Here is a 17,033-nt window from a genome sequence, read left to right as displayed (position 1 = left end):
GGAAAAACTTTAGGTTAGGATGTGTATCTGACGTTGCTCAGGATTACAGCACGACAATGAGTAGATAAGCAGCTGAGTGTGACACATGGAACACACGGGAACAAGGCAGTACGTTATGGCAAGGAGGGGCAGAGGACACCGTGACACTAGAAGATGGAGTCCCACCATCGAAGTACACTGGCACGAAAGCAGTTGCAGTGGACTGGTGACAATGTCAGCACTATAGCATCGCCCAACCCACGGAATCTCATGGCACCAACTGAAGACTGGACTCTCTGCCCTGAGACCATACGTGAGCCAAATGTGGCTGCTATCAAGTGAGGCCTCAGTCACTGATGTCATTAGAATACTGGACTAGGTTATCTTGAAAAGGAGCAAGGATCTTCTGAATCCATGTTCCATTACTCCTCTGAAGAGAAATTCTTCAATCGCACATAAGTAAAGCTAAGCGACAATATACAGTGCTGGACAGTGTTATGTCAACTTGACACAAGCTGTAGTCATCAGAGAGGAGGGAATCTCAATTGAGAAAATGCTTCCAGAAGATTGGTCTGCAAGCAAGTCTGGGATTTCTTAATTAGTGATTGATGTGAGAGGGCCCAGCCCATTGTGGATGGGTCTACTCCTAGGCTGATGGTCCTGGGTTCTCTAAGAAAGCAGGCTGAGCAAGCCAAGAGCAAAAGCCAGTAAGCAACATCTTTTATGGCCTCTGCATCAGTTCCTGCCTCCACGTTTCTGCCCTGTTGGAGGTCCTGCCCCAATTTCCTTCAATAGTGAACAATAATGTGGATGTGGAAACCAAATTAGCCTTTCCTTCTCCAAGTTGTTTTTTGGTCATGGTGTTTTACCACAGCAGTTGTAACCTAACTAAGATGAGTACTTAGTGCAAGTTTCTCTTCTCACACTGCTTCTTAACTGTGAGCTCACTTGATGATCTTGTTCTAGACCTTTCTCGTGTCATAAAAAAGGAAGAGATGCTAGGAATGAAGAGATATATAAATCTCAGTTTCAGGCTGAAAGACTTTGCAGTGGTTACCCACCTCCAACAGATTATAAGTGCCCTACAGATTATACCAGCCCTTGCAAGGTAACCAGCCTTGACCACAGGTAGTTAGAGTATAAAGAAAGTCTTCTTTACCCAAATAAGGACTTCCAAATGCCCATCTATGGCTAAATGTCACCCATGACTCTTGGCTCTGTACTTAAGAAAGGCAGCACCAAGTAAACTCTGTTTCATCTGCTGATTGTACACTAGCTGTTAAGGTGCAGCACTGCATATCATGACTTACTGACATATAAATCACGAAGTGACACTAACTATAAGGAACATTCCACTTCCAGGTTTTGCACTCCAGAATCAAGGAAAACTCCTTTCTCACATGATAGTCTTTCAACTACTCAAAAGCATCTTTCCTGGCGTCCTTTTTCTGGCATTTCCCCCACAGGAACTATTCCTAGAACCCCCAAATTATCCTCCCCTGAGTTCCAGACTGGTGGGCTACCTAAGTGAGACCCTGCCTCAAAAAAGCTCCACTGTGGATATACAGCACACTTTCCATCCATTCCGTTGCCGGTGGACATCTGGACTGATTCTGTAAGTGGGCCACTGTGGCTGCTGCTGAAATAACACGCTGACTGAGATTACCTCAGATGCATTCACAAGAGTGGTACAACTGATCATATGGTAGTTCTAGTTTTAGTTTTTGAGAAAACCCTCTGCTGATTCCATAGTGGCTGAACATATCTGCACCCCCACTGGTTTTACATAAAAATTCCTTGCCATTCTACCTACCACAGTAAACTCACCAGCTCCTGTTTATTCAGTTTCTGAGGGGGGGGGTGAGATGGACACTCAATGTAGTTTTCATATATATTTTCCAATTCACTAATTGAGAAAACCAAACTTTCAGAAAAGTTGTAAGTATCTATTTATTTAGAGCCTAGAACCTTTGAGGGTGAATTGTTGGCCTGATGCCCTGCCTCATTGTCCTAGATATATAGTATTTTACTATAAACACACACTCTCTCTCTCACTCACATACACACGCACACACGCACACACGCACACACGCTCACACGCTCACTCACTCACTCACTCACTCACTCACTCACAAGGGAGACGGGAAGGAGAGGGAAACAATCCCTTCAAATTAAACATGATTCTGAATGGATAAATCATATCATGTCATGTCAGAATCCTTTTCATGTCTCAGCATTTTCCCTCTGACGTGTAGACCAAAGTTGTCCAAAGTGCTTAGCCATCGGGGTTTTTGAAAGAACCCATCAGTTTCAAAAGTCCCTAAGTCTTCCCTGGATGTTGATGACCGTGAGAGTTTCCAGCTCAGCTGCTCTGTAGAAGGTGCTTCCTCACAGCTCAGTCCAGGTCACGCACCTTTGGCAGGACCAGCATGTAAGCCATGCTGAGCTTTGCTCTACCAGATGGTGTAGGCCTGATCCATCCATTACCAGTGTTTACTCTGATCATCTGTGCAAGTGACGTCCTCTAGCATCTGTACCATGAAGCTACTCTTTTCCCCTGTGTCATCATTCTGTGAGGAAGCACTTTGAGACCAGGCAAATACTCCACTTACCATGAAATTTCCATTTCTTTTATCTTTTATGAGTATGGAGGCAGTGGTTAAAATAGTTATTATTATTGTTCATTCTGACATTCAAATTTCAAGTGTGCTCATTAAGAGAGACTGTTGACAGTTTTTCCATGTTCTTCTTTTCTGAACAGCTGTGTCTTGCTAAAAGAAATGCTAAAAGTTAAGATAATATCTTCAATATCGAGTATCAGAAGGTTACTACTTCCTCATACTAGACTATGTGCACAAGGGCACGGCTGGGTATTTTCCTAGTAATCTGGCACACATTAGCCAATAATAGTGAACTCCCAAAATGAAGGGCTCAAGGATTTCTCCATCTGAACTCTTTCTTCCTTAAGCCAGATATCCGCATAAACCTATTACTGATTTTTAAAAATCCAATTTGCATGTCATCTTAATGAATGCCTTATTATTGTTTCAAGATTCTATCTCCCTAGTGTGTCCTTTTCAAGTAAAACTCTTACATTCATGCTTTGTCATACCTTTCTAATAAAATACTTCTAAGAAGGTGGGTAAGCGCACAACCGAGCATTCCAAGCAGGGAAGATCTGCGCTGGAAGACAGTGAAAGTGACAGCTTTCACACCAAGCATCAGAATACCTGTTAGTCTTCTAATCTGTGACCTATAAAATGAAATTCTATCTTGCATGTACATGTAGGGGTGCACATGAATATGTGTATAGCTCTGTCTTCCTCTACTACTCTCTACTTTTTAAAAACTTATTTAGTTTTTGCTTATTAATGTTTGGGCACAGCCATATGTCACTGAATACATGTAGAGTTGAATTTAGGTTATATCAGGATTGCCTTGTATGGCAAGCACTTCGCCTGCTGAGCTAGCTCACTGGCCCTCTACTTTTACTTTTTAAGACAGGGTCTCTGGCTGGATCTGGGGCTCACTGATTGTGTTAGGCTAATGAGCTGATAAACTCCAGGGATCTGGCTGTCTCCACAGCCTTAGTGCATATAGCACAGTGCCTGGCTCCTCTACAAGGGCACTGAGGATCTGAGCTCAGGACCTGCTGCTTCTAACAGCAGGCACGTTACCTACTAAGCCATCTCCTCAGCCCCAGGGAATCTATTTCTAAACCAGCATTGAAAACCTATGTGGAGTCCTAATATAGTTTTATCTTCTTATTCATCTGTGGTCAGTGGGAAAAAGATAAAGCACAAGACAGACAAAAAAGCACATCAGGTGATGGATTCAAACAAGAAGGGAAATAGAGCAGGTTGTATTCAAATACCCAAGAAGTAGATGGGATTCTCTATTCATTTAAGATATGTAAATGAAGGAAAACTTAAGAATGTATGGGGCAGTTTTAAAATGGATTCAGTACATTTATTTTATGAAATCATCTTTTAACTATTGCTTTAAGGGAAGATGGCTTAGCAGATAAAGGCTGCAGGCTCAATCTTTTCTGAGGTAATCAGGCCCACATTCAGAGAGAAGTTATAAAACAAACAGACAAATAAAAAAAACCAAACTCCTTAAGTGCCAACACACCAGCATGGCTATACTCTTCACTCATGTTAAGTGGCCCAAATTACTGCTCTGTAATGGTATTTTTGCACTATGTTTATGGCTGTTTTAAACTAATTTTTGTACGTTTTTATATTCAAAGTCAGTTTTCTGTATTTTATAAAGTATATTTTCTACTTGTTGCTAAGTAGTATTCCTCAAGAACTTGATAGGAGAAGGAGAAGAGCTGGCCAACTGCCTCTGTTCCAGAGAACATGAGATTGCTACTGATGACTGACATGGAGATTAGAAGAAAAACCCACTATTATTTGGTTAGGAATGTCCATTCATTCCTAAAGACATAAAAACCTATATGGAGATTCCAACTAGACAATGATCTGATAAGACTTCATTCAGAGAATTAAGAGTGGCAGTAAAGTCTACATAAAAATGCAAAAGTAGAAAACCCTAGTCTTAAGTCTTCAGACGAATGTGTTTTATTTCTCCTAGCCAAGCTCTTAACTCCCTTATAACACCATACACATCTGCAGGCCACACACCAAAGAACTCGTTCTGCTAACTGGAGTTAACAAGTAAAACCACATATTGAACAGTCTTTCCTGTTACTGATATCAGAGTGACACACCTTCCCTGCATTGTCTGAAGATGTCCTTCAGCCACCAGATGAAGGGCGTTCCCAAGGAAAAGACCAACGGCAGTTCTGGAAACATGGCCAAGGCAAGAAATCACAGTACTTCACTTAAAATGTGGAATTTTAAGATCTGTTTTAAGAAGTATGAGTAGAAAAGCTAAGTATCAAAACTAAACAGCTCAATGGAATCAAAGCTACATGGTTACTCCGCTCAAAGCATACTGCTGACTGATACAGAGAAGAGGAAGGGAAGGAAAACTCTCAGAGACTCAGGATTCTTTCCACATTCCAGTCAGTTAAGAATGAGGCAGCATCACAGAAAAAGGCCAGTACTATCAGGAGCAAAGAAGGTCTCTGAATATGGTAAGGACTGACCTGTAAACTTGCCAAGGGAAGGCATCTGTTTCTCTGTTCTTGTCTGTCGGTTCATGTTAGTTTATCTTCAAATGTGTAGCAACGAGAAGCATCGATCTAATGTTCCTTTACTGAAGTGAAGGGGTGAAGACAGATGACATAAAAACAAGAGGGGGCTCAACATGGATCTCTGTGTCTATCCCTTAAGAATCTGAGTTACAGGTCTAGGGGCAAGTGGAATTCTGGCATAAATATCTTTTATGATTTTATAGTTGCACCACAAGTAATTCTGACACAAGGTCCTTGAACAAGAAGCGCTGCCCTACAGCATGAGAATGGTGTCTGGGGAGGGTTGGAGATGGAGAGCAAGGAATTGCTAGAAGAGGACCATGGTTTGAAGACTCATCATCAAGAAATGCCTCCTTGAAAGAATGGGAGCCAGAGGGCTTCAGATGATTTATACATAAATTTGCTCTACTTAACCGTATTACTTAGAGGTTAATAGGCTTCTGGTCTATATCACCAGACTGAAATACTTAACCTTTTAATAACCAAATTTCAAGCAGTATCAGTCTGGGCTCTCCTAACACTCTTCTTCCTCATAGCATTTCATTTACCTTGGGGAACTGTGTTTTGTGGGTCGTTTGCCATACAAGTTCTACCTGATGCTTCTTTTAGGATTGTCCACGTACTCAAGTATTAGACATCAGGGAAGAAGCCAGACACGTTATGTGGGCTGCTCAGCTACTTTACTGCTACAGAAGGGAGGCTTCACACCTGTGGAGGACCCCATACCAAGCTGAGACAACACAGTACACAATAAATGGTATCAACCTCACTGACTTGGAGAACACCACCTCCCTTTTTCAAAATCCTCATGAACTGTTACTAAAGAATAGTTCTTGCTTTTGGCATCTCTGCCTGTAAATTTAGTTTGCTATTACTCGCCCATCCCTCCATAGCCAGCCATACTGGTTATTCACACCCTACTCCTATCCACACCCACCCTTAGCCCAGACTTCAAACCATTTTTGCTTTGTTCTTTTCCATATAGATCCTTTACTCATGAGGCACCTTCTGCCTAGGGTACTTTTCCTCAGACATTTGGGCTTTTGCACAAAGCCATTTCATCGAGGGAACCCCTCAGATCCCCTCAACTTAAAGCCTTCTTGCAACCATAATTCAATATTTATTTTTTAAGCGCGACTGAAGTCTGTAAAAACGATGTGCCATGTGTGCCAAGTTTATGCGTACAGATCTAATAAAAGCACACAAAAAAAGATCCAATTAACAAAGCTTCTTTCAGCCAGCTCAGCCTAGTTTTCTCCCGTTTACTCTCAGACTCCCTCCACAACAGTCACTGTCTGGACTGAGGGGGTTCCTCTGCTGAGAGCATCCTTTTCTCCGGGCACATTTTAGATCATCTTAACTATTTAGGGCCCAGCACAGTGAAGCCTTCTCAGTCGCGTCTTCTGATAAGTCCCTTACATTTAAGAGTCAGAAGCCTTTATGCCTAGAGGTTCCCTCAGCATTCCACCTCTGTCTCTCTCTCCAATGGTGGACAGGAGCCTCAGGAAAACACTGAATCCTACAGTGTGTTTCACAGGATGCTCGACATATAGTGTACAACTTCGTATCATAAACTTCTGTGCTCCATACAGTTGAAAATAATTAGCTGAAAACCATGCCAGAAAAATGAAGGAAGATATGCTTAGGAATAAAACAAGTACCAATCTCAAACTTAAAGAAATACATTGATTTCATAGTTTTGTAAGAGACGCTGTCATTGGAGGCACAAAAGTTGTATAACTTTAAAAAATCATTACATCAGTGAATTTCACATTCAATCTGAGGGGTATATATATATAAGGCAGAGAGATACTTTTCAGGTGTTTTTATGAACGAAGATATATTAAAGACTTACTTGTCCAAACTCACAAACCTTGTGATACTACTAGATTATAAGGTTCAAACTCTATTCAAGCTTCATGTCAATTTTTATACAACTTTAAAGATGTTCCATCATCAGACAGAAACCTAATTTTGTTTCTACAACCAAAGTGACAAATTTTAAGTTTGTGACAAACTTTTAGAAACTCTTGTATTGTGTGCGCGTCAGTGTACAAGAGTGCAGGCATTCAGGACAATAGAGCACAAGAGAGACAGGCCCTCCTGTTCACTGCTGCCTACATCAGGCTATCTGGCCCACGAGCTTCAGGTGTTTCCAGCTCTGCCTGCCATCTCCTGGCCATGTCCCTGTGCCCAGCTTTTATGTGGGTTCTGGAGATCTGAACTCAAGTTATCAGGCTTGCTACGTGAGCACTCTACCCACTAAGCAATGACACTCTTAGCCCTCAGCTCACGACAAACTCGGATAGGATTCTGAGACTAGAACAAAACAGAAGAGGCTGAGAAGCTGTAAAAATGGAGATCTGTAAGCTGGACAAAAACCAGTCATGTTTGTCTGACAGAAGAGTATGTAACAGGCGGCATATCTACTTGGAACAGGCTGAGACAGAGAATGTATTCTGTCTGGGAAAACAGGAAACAATGAGCAGCAGCCTAGGAGTCCAACGACAGCGGCAGGCAAAAGCTCTTCTGGAGAGGGAATGGAGAAGGAGCGGAGTGGCCCCACACGCAGAGATGCGCCCTTCCTGCAAGTGAGTCCAGAGTGAAGTGGCACAGTATTGTCAGGTCTTTAGAACATACAATTACACTGCAGAAATTGTGTTCCTACTACAACACCCATGGTTTTTCTCTAGATAACCATGTTATAGTTGTCTAAATGATACACTAATAGTGTAGTCTGGCTTGTATCTGACCAAAAGCAAATTCAGGATCTGTAGCTGATCTTTCAGTGTAACCCTCAAAGGCGCCCAGTGCATCCCCACTAATCTGGAGACAACACACTTCTCTCTTCACACATGTCCACTTGAGTACAGGCTCTATCCTTATAGGCTCTGAATTTCTACTCTGAACACTTAAAATGGAAATAAAAGTAACAAGAGACTGTCTCATGAGCACTCGATGGTGTACCAATCAAGAATGGTAGAGGACACAGAACTGTTTCAGTTAAAGAATCTTATTTTGTCAACTGTCCCCACTTATGTCCTTTATAGCAAAAGGAAGCAGACTAAGTATTCCTGTGACTTCATTCTCTTTAAATGAGTTTGCTTTGCTTTGTTTCATGTTCCCCAGTAGAATAAAATGACAAGTACTTGGCTGAAATTTATTTTATGTTCTTTATCTTTAATCTGCATTTAAAAAGTACTTTTAATCAAATATAATTTATATTGTATGCATATAATTATATATATTTATTTTTATATAATACATTTAAAATTTAATTATACTAAACAATAACTATTATGATTTAATTTTATATAATATATCATTTTTCTTGTTTGTTTTTTTGAGACAGGGTTTCTCTGGGAAGCCTTCGCTGTCCTGGAACTCACTTTGTAGACCAGGCTGGCCTCGAACTCAGAGATCCTTCTGTCTTTGCCTCCTGAGTGCTGGGATTAAAGGTGCATGCCACCACTCCTGGCTTTTTAAAGTATTTGTTTGTTTGTTTTCCAAGATAGGGTCTTACTATGAAGCTACTGCTATCCTGGAACTCGCTGTGGAGACCAGGCTGGTCTCGAACTCAGAGATGCACCTGCCTCTGCCTCCTAAGAGCTGGATTAAAGGTGTGTGCACTACAACACCCAGCTTACATTTCTCTCTTTCATATTTTTTCTTTTTGGTTAAAAAAAAGTAAGTGTCTGTATATAGGTATGCTCACATGAGTATAGGTATATACAGAGGCTAGGGGCCATCATGTCCCCTGGATCTAGAGTTACAGCTGGTAAGTGCAGTCAGCCACTGAGCCATCTCTCCAGCCCAGATTTGCCTTTTATAAGTGCACTTTCAGTAAGTTTATAGAGATGTACAATCACCACAATCCAAGTTGAGAAAGTTTCTAGCATGCCTAGAAAGCTCTCCCACACTCAATTAATTGTGATCCTTCATATTCATTAATCCTGTTTTCCATGTCTCTAAATCTGATTTATTAGGTATTTTACATAAATTTGAACTAGGCAATAGTTGGCTTTTCTGTCTGGCTTTTGAGGTTCATCTATAGGGATTTGAGACAAGGTCTCACTTTGTAGCCCAGGTTGGCCTGAAACTCAATATATAGCCTAGTCTGGTCCCTAACTCACGTCAATCTTTCTGCAGCCCAGTTGATTCCATCTTCTTGATAAACTGAATTTTACTCTATGGACATTTGTTTTGTTTTTCTACTCATGAGCTGATAGGTATTCAGGTGGTTTCCAGTTGGGTTATTGGAAATACTCTACTAGGACATTTGAATGTACATCTCTGTGGACATTTTCCCCTCATTCATTTTTTTTCCTTCTTCTCTTATGATGACTGCTAGGGGGATGACAGCGGCTCCTATGGTAACTCATATGGCTCGTGTGGAAACTGTTTTCTAAGCCTGCCCTACATTCCCAATAGCAGCTGCATTTACCCCGTGGGTGTGAGACAGCATCCTACTGTTTATAGATTGTTTTGTAATGACTAATAAAATGTCTAGTCACTAAATCTTTATCCATTGTAACATAGTTAACTTATTACTGATTCATAAGTTTTCTCTAAATGGGCTGACATATTTCTAGACATAGCTTGGTGCACTCTGCCACGTCTGCCCTTACGCAGAGCTCCACTCTGTGTGCTTATAAAGCTGCAGTTCCTGTGGAATCCACCGTACTCTACATCTGAACCTCTTGATTTTTGCTGTCACTACAATCGATGATAAAGAATTGCATGATCAAACAAGCCCAGCAAACAGTTTTGTCAGAGTTATTCCCTCTAAGACTTTTCCACAACCTCTGTGTGTCAATGAGCATGAAGGGACTCTGCGAGCACTTCCCGAAGATTTCCCTGCATGCTGGTTTTGTTTTTTTTTTTTTTTTTTTTTGCTGGTCCTCTATAGTATATCAGAATAAATGGATATAAATGGATGTTTTTAGTAAAGCAGATTAAAAATCTGCATCATCTGACAAACTTCCAGCTCTTTACACCCGTCCCCCTTGTGGCATGTGTGTGTGTGTGTGTGTGTGTGTGTGTGTTGTGCACGCACATGGGTGCAGGAGGTCAGGAATCTTTTCTACTGCTTTCCACCTTACTGCCTTCTGTGAGGGTCTCTGAACCAGAAGTCTGTTGTTTCAGCTGGGCTGGCTGGCCATCTAGCTCTTGGAATCCACCCATGGAAGACCCACCCCGTGGAAGGTGAGAAACTTCTCCCTCTAGCAGTTCTCTGACCTACACTCACACACATACAAATAAATAGCTGTAAAAAACAAAACAAAACAAAAACCAGGGTGTTTCTTTTATTAAAAAAAATTTTTAAAAAGCAATCTCTTAAGATAAGACACCGTACTATAAAATTTTCATGGGTGTAAAGCTAAGTTAAACCCCAGAAGCTCAGAGCCAGGCTCTTGAAACTAAATGGACATTAGTAAACTTGGGTCTACCTATCCTTTGCAGGCTTTTACCAGTTTAGGCTTCTGTTCTGTAAAACTGGGACTTCCCTAAATATGTGTGTGGGGGGAATTGGACCACTTGGATTCTTGGACTTCATCACAGGCAGTTGTGAGTCACCTGACACAGGGGCTTGTAAACAAATTTAGGTATTCTGCAGGAATAGCAAATGTTCTTCAGAACCTACAGCAAAGTGGTGGGCGCATACGTACATACATACATACACATACATACTGTACACATACACACACACATACATACTATACATGTACATACACCTACTGTACACACACATACTGTACACACGCGCACACATACTGTATGCATACTGTACAGTACATGCACACATGCTGTACATGTACACATAGTGTACACATACACACATACTGCACACATACATACATACATACTATACACACATACTGTACACGTACACATACTGTAAACACATACTGTACACATGCACACACATAGTGTCCATGTACACACACATACTACATAATGCAAATGCTCGATAAACTGCAGCTACTGTTATGCACAGTTACCCTAAATGCTTCCCACCACAGATGAAGAAATGCTATCTCACTGCTATGTGTTCATCACCAAGGCAGCGTCGACATTTATTCTAATGTCATGGAAAGAATTCTTTCTGGATAGGTAATCCTTGAGAACCCAAAGCAGTCTGGGAGAAGGTCCCCATATCAAGTACATGCCAACTAAAGTCATCATACAAAGCGTAGAAGAGCAAAACTGCTGTTAGCTCGATCCTGAGCGCCCGTTAGGAAGCTTCACAGATTGTTTTGGTTACTATTAAAGAAAAACCAGAGGGGAAAAAAGACATGGATCTCTACAAGTGACAATGCCAAAAGTTAACATGATGTCAGATTTCCAACAAATTATGACTTAACCAAAGGCAGAAGAATGCTCAAAGCAGTAATTTCAAGAAAAAAAGAAACTCTAAGGCCCTTTTCCCATTTACCTGGATGAGTCATGGTGACTGGCTCCTCTTTGGATTTATTATTGTAGATGACTACAGCAACCGCATTGTGAAAAGCAGCCCGTGATATTTTTTCTTTAAAGGTGCAATTTCCTCTTTGGAGCAAGGCGATCCACTGTTTGATATTAGGAGGGACAAAGAACCGTGTTTGAGGGTCACAGCCCAGATGATCAGCAACTAGACAACAGAAAGAAAAGGACATTAAAGATGGAGTCAATAAATCTTTATCAAAGCTTCCTTCTGTTCCCTGACTACTACGCATAGCCGCAGCTCACTGCAGCAGGGCTGTACGGATTTCCACAAAGGGCAACACAATGTATCCAATCAGTGTTTGCAGAAAGAGGAGGCTCCACAAAGATTTTACTTGTGCTACAAATAAAACAATGGGGATTTTTTTAACTTTACAGATAAAATACAAAAATAAAAAAGGACAGATAGGAGAGAAGAGAAGACAGAGAAACCGAGGTGACAGTTCTTGTCCTGTCTTCTAGTTTATTCTTCTGCGCTGTCTAGCTTTAAACACACTGCTGCCACCACCAGAATGAAACAAATAGTTTTGCTTGGAGTAAGTAAAGAGGCCAAAGTAATTCAGCTACCAACCAAGTGATCACACTGAAACACAAACATGGCAAACAAACTTAGTAACAGATGTCAAAGGAAATCACAAAATTTAAATTTGGGTCTATATTTAATTGTGAAAGTGATATGAAATTAAACACCATTCTTCTAATTTTCATTTATTGGAAAAATAACTCTATAAATCTACACTAAGAAATATAATATAGTTTCAGGGAAACACCAAGACTATCCCCTGGTCCTACAAACAACGTGGCCACAGTTCCAGACTTTTGGAGAGACTTGTTCCAAATACAAACACATTTGAGTCAGTCAAACTAAGTTCCTTGATCTTTGGTCCTACACATATGGTACTTTCTACAAAACCACAAAGGAGTCCCCACTTCTGTCCATTTAGAACAAGTCAAAGTGAAAGAAGAGGGTGACCTATAAGGAGAAAGGTGACTTTTTTTTTTTTTAAAGATTTAATTATTTATTATATATAAGTACACTGTAGCTGTCTTCAGACACACCAGAAGAGGGCATCAGATCTAATTACAGATGGTTGTGAGCCACCATGTGTTTGCTGGGATTTGAACTCAGGACCTCTGGAAGAACAGTCTGTGCTCTTAACCGCTGAGCCATCTCTCCAGCCCGAGAAAGGTGACTTATGAGAAGCCACCAAAGGCAAGGCTGGAGACTGTCAGCCAGCAAGCAGGGACATAGAGCAGGGAGTAGCGAGCAGAGGGCAGGCCACCCCACACCTGCCTCCTGTTGTCTCTTGTGTCTACTATGAAGAAAAGAAGGAAGGGATCACAGCACACTGACCCCGAAAGGTAACTTTGCAGGCAAACCAATCATAACTAAGTATTGAGTGCTAGTAATAAAGTATAACCATAAGATATAGAGAACACTAGTAGGAAAATGTTTTTCTGTAAGCAGGTTGCCAAGCAAAAGAAACCAGATGGTTATAGTATTTGCCTACTAAAAAATAAAGATGTCACTAGAATGAAAAGTCACACCTACTGCTCCCATTTAAATTTTGTTCTTCAACTTTTCTTATGAAAGAAAGAGAATGGGAGGGAAGGAAGAAGGGAAGGGGAGGAAGGGAGAAGAGGAGAAGAGAAGGGGGAAGAGCAGAAGAGAAGGGGAGTCGCAATAAAAACATTTTCTATGAAAGGGCTTTAGATTTATAGAAAGTAGGAGGTAAATGTTTCTACAATGCATTAAATAGGCACTGCCTACAATTTCTGCTGCTTAACACACTATACCTTCATTAAGAAAAAAAGTGGTGTGTTCAAGTGTGTGGAAAGGGAGAATAACACAGTACATGTAAATTGCTGGGAATATAACTCATTTGAGTAACACATGAAGGTCCTGGGTTCTAGTCCCAGCTCAGAGAACTTAAAATTAAAAAAAAGCTTGCCACACAATTTTCCCCAACTAGTGACAGAGACAGTCATCACATTATGAAACTTTAAAATCCAAGGCAGATTGTCTATTTCCAGCAGTATCTTTTACACAGATAATTAAGCTGGTTTTTTTTTTTTTTTTTTTTAAAGCACTGAAAAGGTGTGGTATAGTAACCTCTTGACTCTTAGGAAGTTATCCAACACTACAGTAAATGGGGCAACCATAAACAGAAAAACAAACAAAAACAAAAAATCCCCTGGATTTTAAGTGTTTCATTTGTTGTTTTTCAAAATGGACTGGCAGAAAATGCAGATTAAGGAACACCTAAAGAATGCCCAGATGTTGTGGCACACACCTTTAATTCCAGCTCTCGAGAGGCAGAGGCAGGTGAGTTCAAGGCCAGCCTGGTCTACAGAGTGAGTTCCATGACAATCGAGGGTACACAGAGAAACCCGGTCTCAAAAACCAACCAAACAACAGCAGCAGCAGCAGCAGCAGCAGCAGCAGCAGCAGCAGCAAAAGAGTATCCAAAGGGATCTGCACATTTTTCAGATATAAAACTTCCATTTTCTGTGATGTCCTTTCTCTCTGTGGCTTCACGTATTTTTACAATGCAGTCAAAAGGAAACTGTTATCACTGAATCAGCAATGCCAGATGTACAAAGTCTAAACCAACTACTTACTAGCTGAAGAGCTGTGACAGGTCTCTTAATCTCTCTAATTTTTAATTTATACAAAACTGGACTTGTTTACTGGTGGTGAGAAAACATCCCTAGTGTTCTCAGGCTACAAAAAGACAGCAAAGGTACACCAGACAAAATCCATCAAACCTGCTGAAGACAACTCTGAAATTCTGCAGGGTCCCCACCCACTAAGAACAGATTCTAGAACAACTGCTGGATCCAAACGATCTCTAACAATAGACTGTACATACTTACTCCTACTCCATAAAACTCACCCAAATGCAAAAGGTTCCAAAAGCATTTACATCAGTAAGAATGCAATGTATAACTACAAGAATGAGACATGTGAGTTCCTGTTCCAGGAAGCAGTATTTATTATTCAGAAGAAGAAAATGAGGTTTTCACAACCACTTAATACTGTAGTGTATCCTACCTCATTATTCCTTCTAATTATAAAAATAAATGAACAATGAAATAGTATTAATAGCTCTGAAAGAGCTGCCCATTGTGATTAAGTGGTTCTACTGCAAATTTAATGCCAATTGTTTATATTTGAACAATTTATGTGAAAACATATCGAAGCATGGATTAACTATGCAATTATGAACTATTAAAATATGTCATTAGCAATTTTGTTCAAATTCAGAACCACTTTACTTTCATATTCTTCAAATTTCTTAAGAGAGTACTGGCTGATTTCTTTGCATTCATTAGTTATAGAGCTGAGAAAACAACAAATCATAATGGAAATCTGATATTACAAGATATTACACTGTGTAAGAACTTGAGGCTTGGAGATAGCACAGGAGTAAAATGTTTGCCCACCATGTGTTGAAGACCTGAGGTAGAGCCCCAGCACCCCAAAATATAGTAAGAAAAACTCAGTCTTAAATTGTTTCCTATATATGTTTTTCTGCTGAATGCAAAAACCATAATGAGGCTTTCATTTCCTTCTTGATAATCACCAAATAAGAATGGGATCCTCAAAAAAAAAAAAAAAAAGAATGGGATCCTCATCTTGATGAGCTTTTTATGCATTTGTGTGCATGTGCATGTGCAAAGTGTATGCATGTTCATGGGGAGGCCAGAGGACAGCCTCAGGTGTTACCCCCTCAGGAACATTTTTCATCTTCTTTAAGACAAGGTCTCTGGTCTGGCTCACCAATTAAGCTAGAGTGGCTGGTCAGTAAGTTCCAAGGATCTTCCTGACGTCACCTCTCCAGTTCTGGTATTATAAACACATTGTACATGCCTGGCATTCCTTAAGTGGGTTCTGGGGACCCAACTCAGGTCCTCTTGCTTGCAAGGCAAGTACTTTACCAATTAAGCCACCTTCCCAGCTTAATAAGTACTTTTTAAAACTTATGTATTCAGAAGCAAAACAAATATCAAAGAAAAACAAAATGTGCTAATCACTACTCTTAAAATTTATAGAACCTTGGCAGGAGCAATGGCTCAATGGTTAAGAGCATTTGACTGTTGTGCAGAGGACTAAGGTTCAATTCCCAGCACCCACATATTGTCTCACAACCATCTGTAGCTCCAGTTGCAAGGGTTCTGAACTTCTCTTTAACCTGTATGTGTGATGCAGAGACATACATTCAGGAAGAACTCCCACATAGATAACATTTGAAAACTAAAATAGTATTAATAATAAATAAAAAAGGAAGAATTTATGGAACCTCTAAGCTCACTGAGGTGGTATGATTGACACAGCATCAGCACAATAGGAGAAAACACTGGCAAGCAGAGTGTTTAGAAAGGCAGGAAAGGAAAAGAACATATGGTACAGGGCCAGTGCCAGGTAAACACAACCCTTGAAAAGTTGTCCAAGCAGAAAGGATGGGGCACGGTAATGTCTAAAATACAGGATGGGGCTGGGGCTGAGGCTGGAGCTCAGCTGAAGAATCCTTGCCTAGTATGCATGAGGCCTTAGGACTAGCAGTAAAACAACAAACACAGTGAAACTTAGGTCCACCAGACACACAGAAACACAGACGTGTACACACACACACACACACAAAGAGACACACACATACACACATGTACACACACCTGCATGCGCACATACACACATGTACACACATGTACACACAGACACAGACATACATGTACACATACACACACATACACGTCCACACACATGCACAAGGAGTGGGGAAGTGTAGGCATCTTGAACTTGCATGAAAAAATCAGGAAAGATGGGTACACAACAGAAAGTGGAGTACAAATTTAAAATGACAGACTTCTAGAAAGATTTTATTTGGAATGGGAGAAGGAAAATATTCCAGTATGAAGAAAAATGTAAATATTTAAGGATTTTACTTTATTTGTATTATTTGTGGTGCTGGAGATCCAACCTGGGCATGTCAGACCAAGTGTTTTACCGCTGACCTGTACTTCTGGCCCTTGACATATAGAAATTTAAAAGGTTGTGGAGCAGTGAGATAGCTCAGCTGGTAAAGGCACTTGCTGTCAAGCCTGATGACTTTAGTTTGATCCCCAGAATATACACAGTTAAAGGATAGAATCATTTTCCACAAACTGTCCCGACTCCCACATGTACACCCTGCCACACTAATCAATACAGACACAAACACAAGATAAATACAGTATTAAATAAGTAATGCAAAATTTCAAGGTTACTTGTATGGGCTAATAAATACAATCCATTTTCACTTTCTACTAGTTTGAAACTTGGCACATGATTAATTTAACAGAATTTTACCTAATAAAAATCAAATTCCTCATATATGGAGCAGTCACCCTGTTCTGTGTGGGTTAA

The 17,033-nt window shown here is 40.5% G+C and overlaps 1 protein-coding gene across 1 annotated transcript in view; it reads right to left on the bottom strand.

Annotated features, from left to right (window-relative positions):
- The window catches only part of Rnf130 (ring finger protein 130), an 88,008-nt gene that overhangs the window by 48,384 nt on the left and 22,591 nt on the right, over positions 1 to 17,033 (bottom strand). The window contains 1 exon segment of the mRNA XM_032912039.1: positions 11,580 to 11,774. Coding sequence (XP_032767930.1) covers positions 11,580 to 11,774 — 195 coding nt within the window.

The sequence above is a fragment of the Rattus rattus genome, chromosome 9 (assembly GCF_011064425.1).
Source record: "Rattus rattus isolate New Zealand chromosome 9, Rrattus_CSIRO_v1, whole genome shotgun sequence".
Lineage (NCBI taxonomy): Eukaryota > Metazoa > Chordata > Mammalia > Rodentia > Muridae > Rattus > Rattus rattus.
This window is presented reverse-complemented; position numbering and strand designations above follow the sequence as displayed.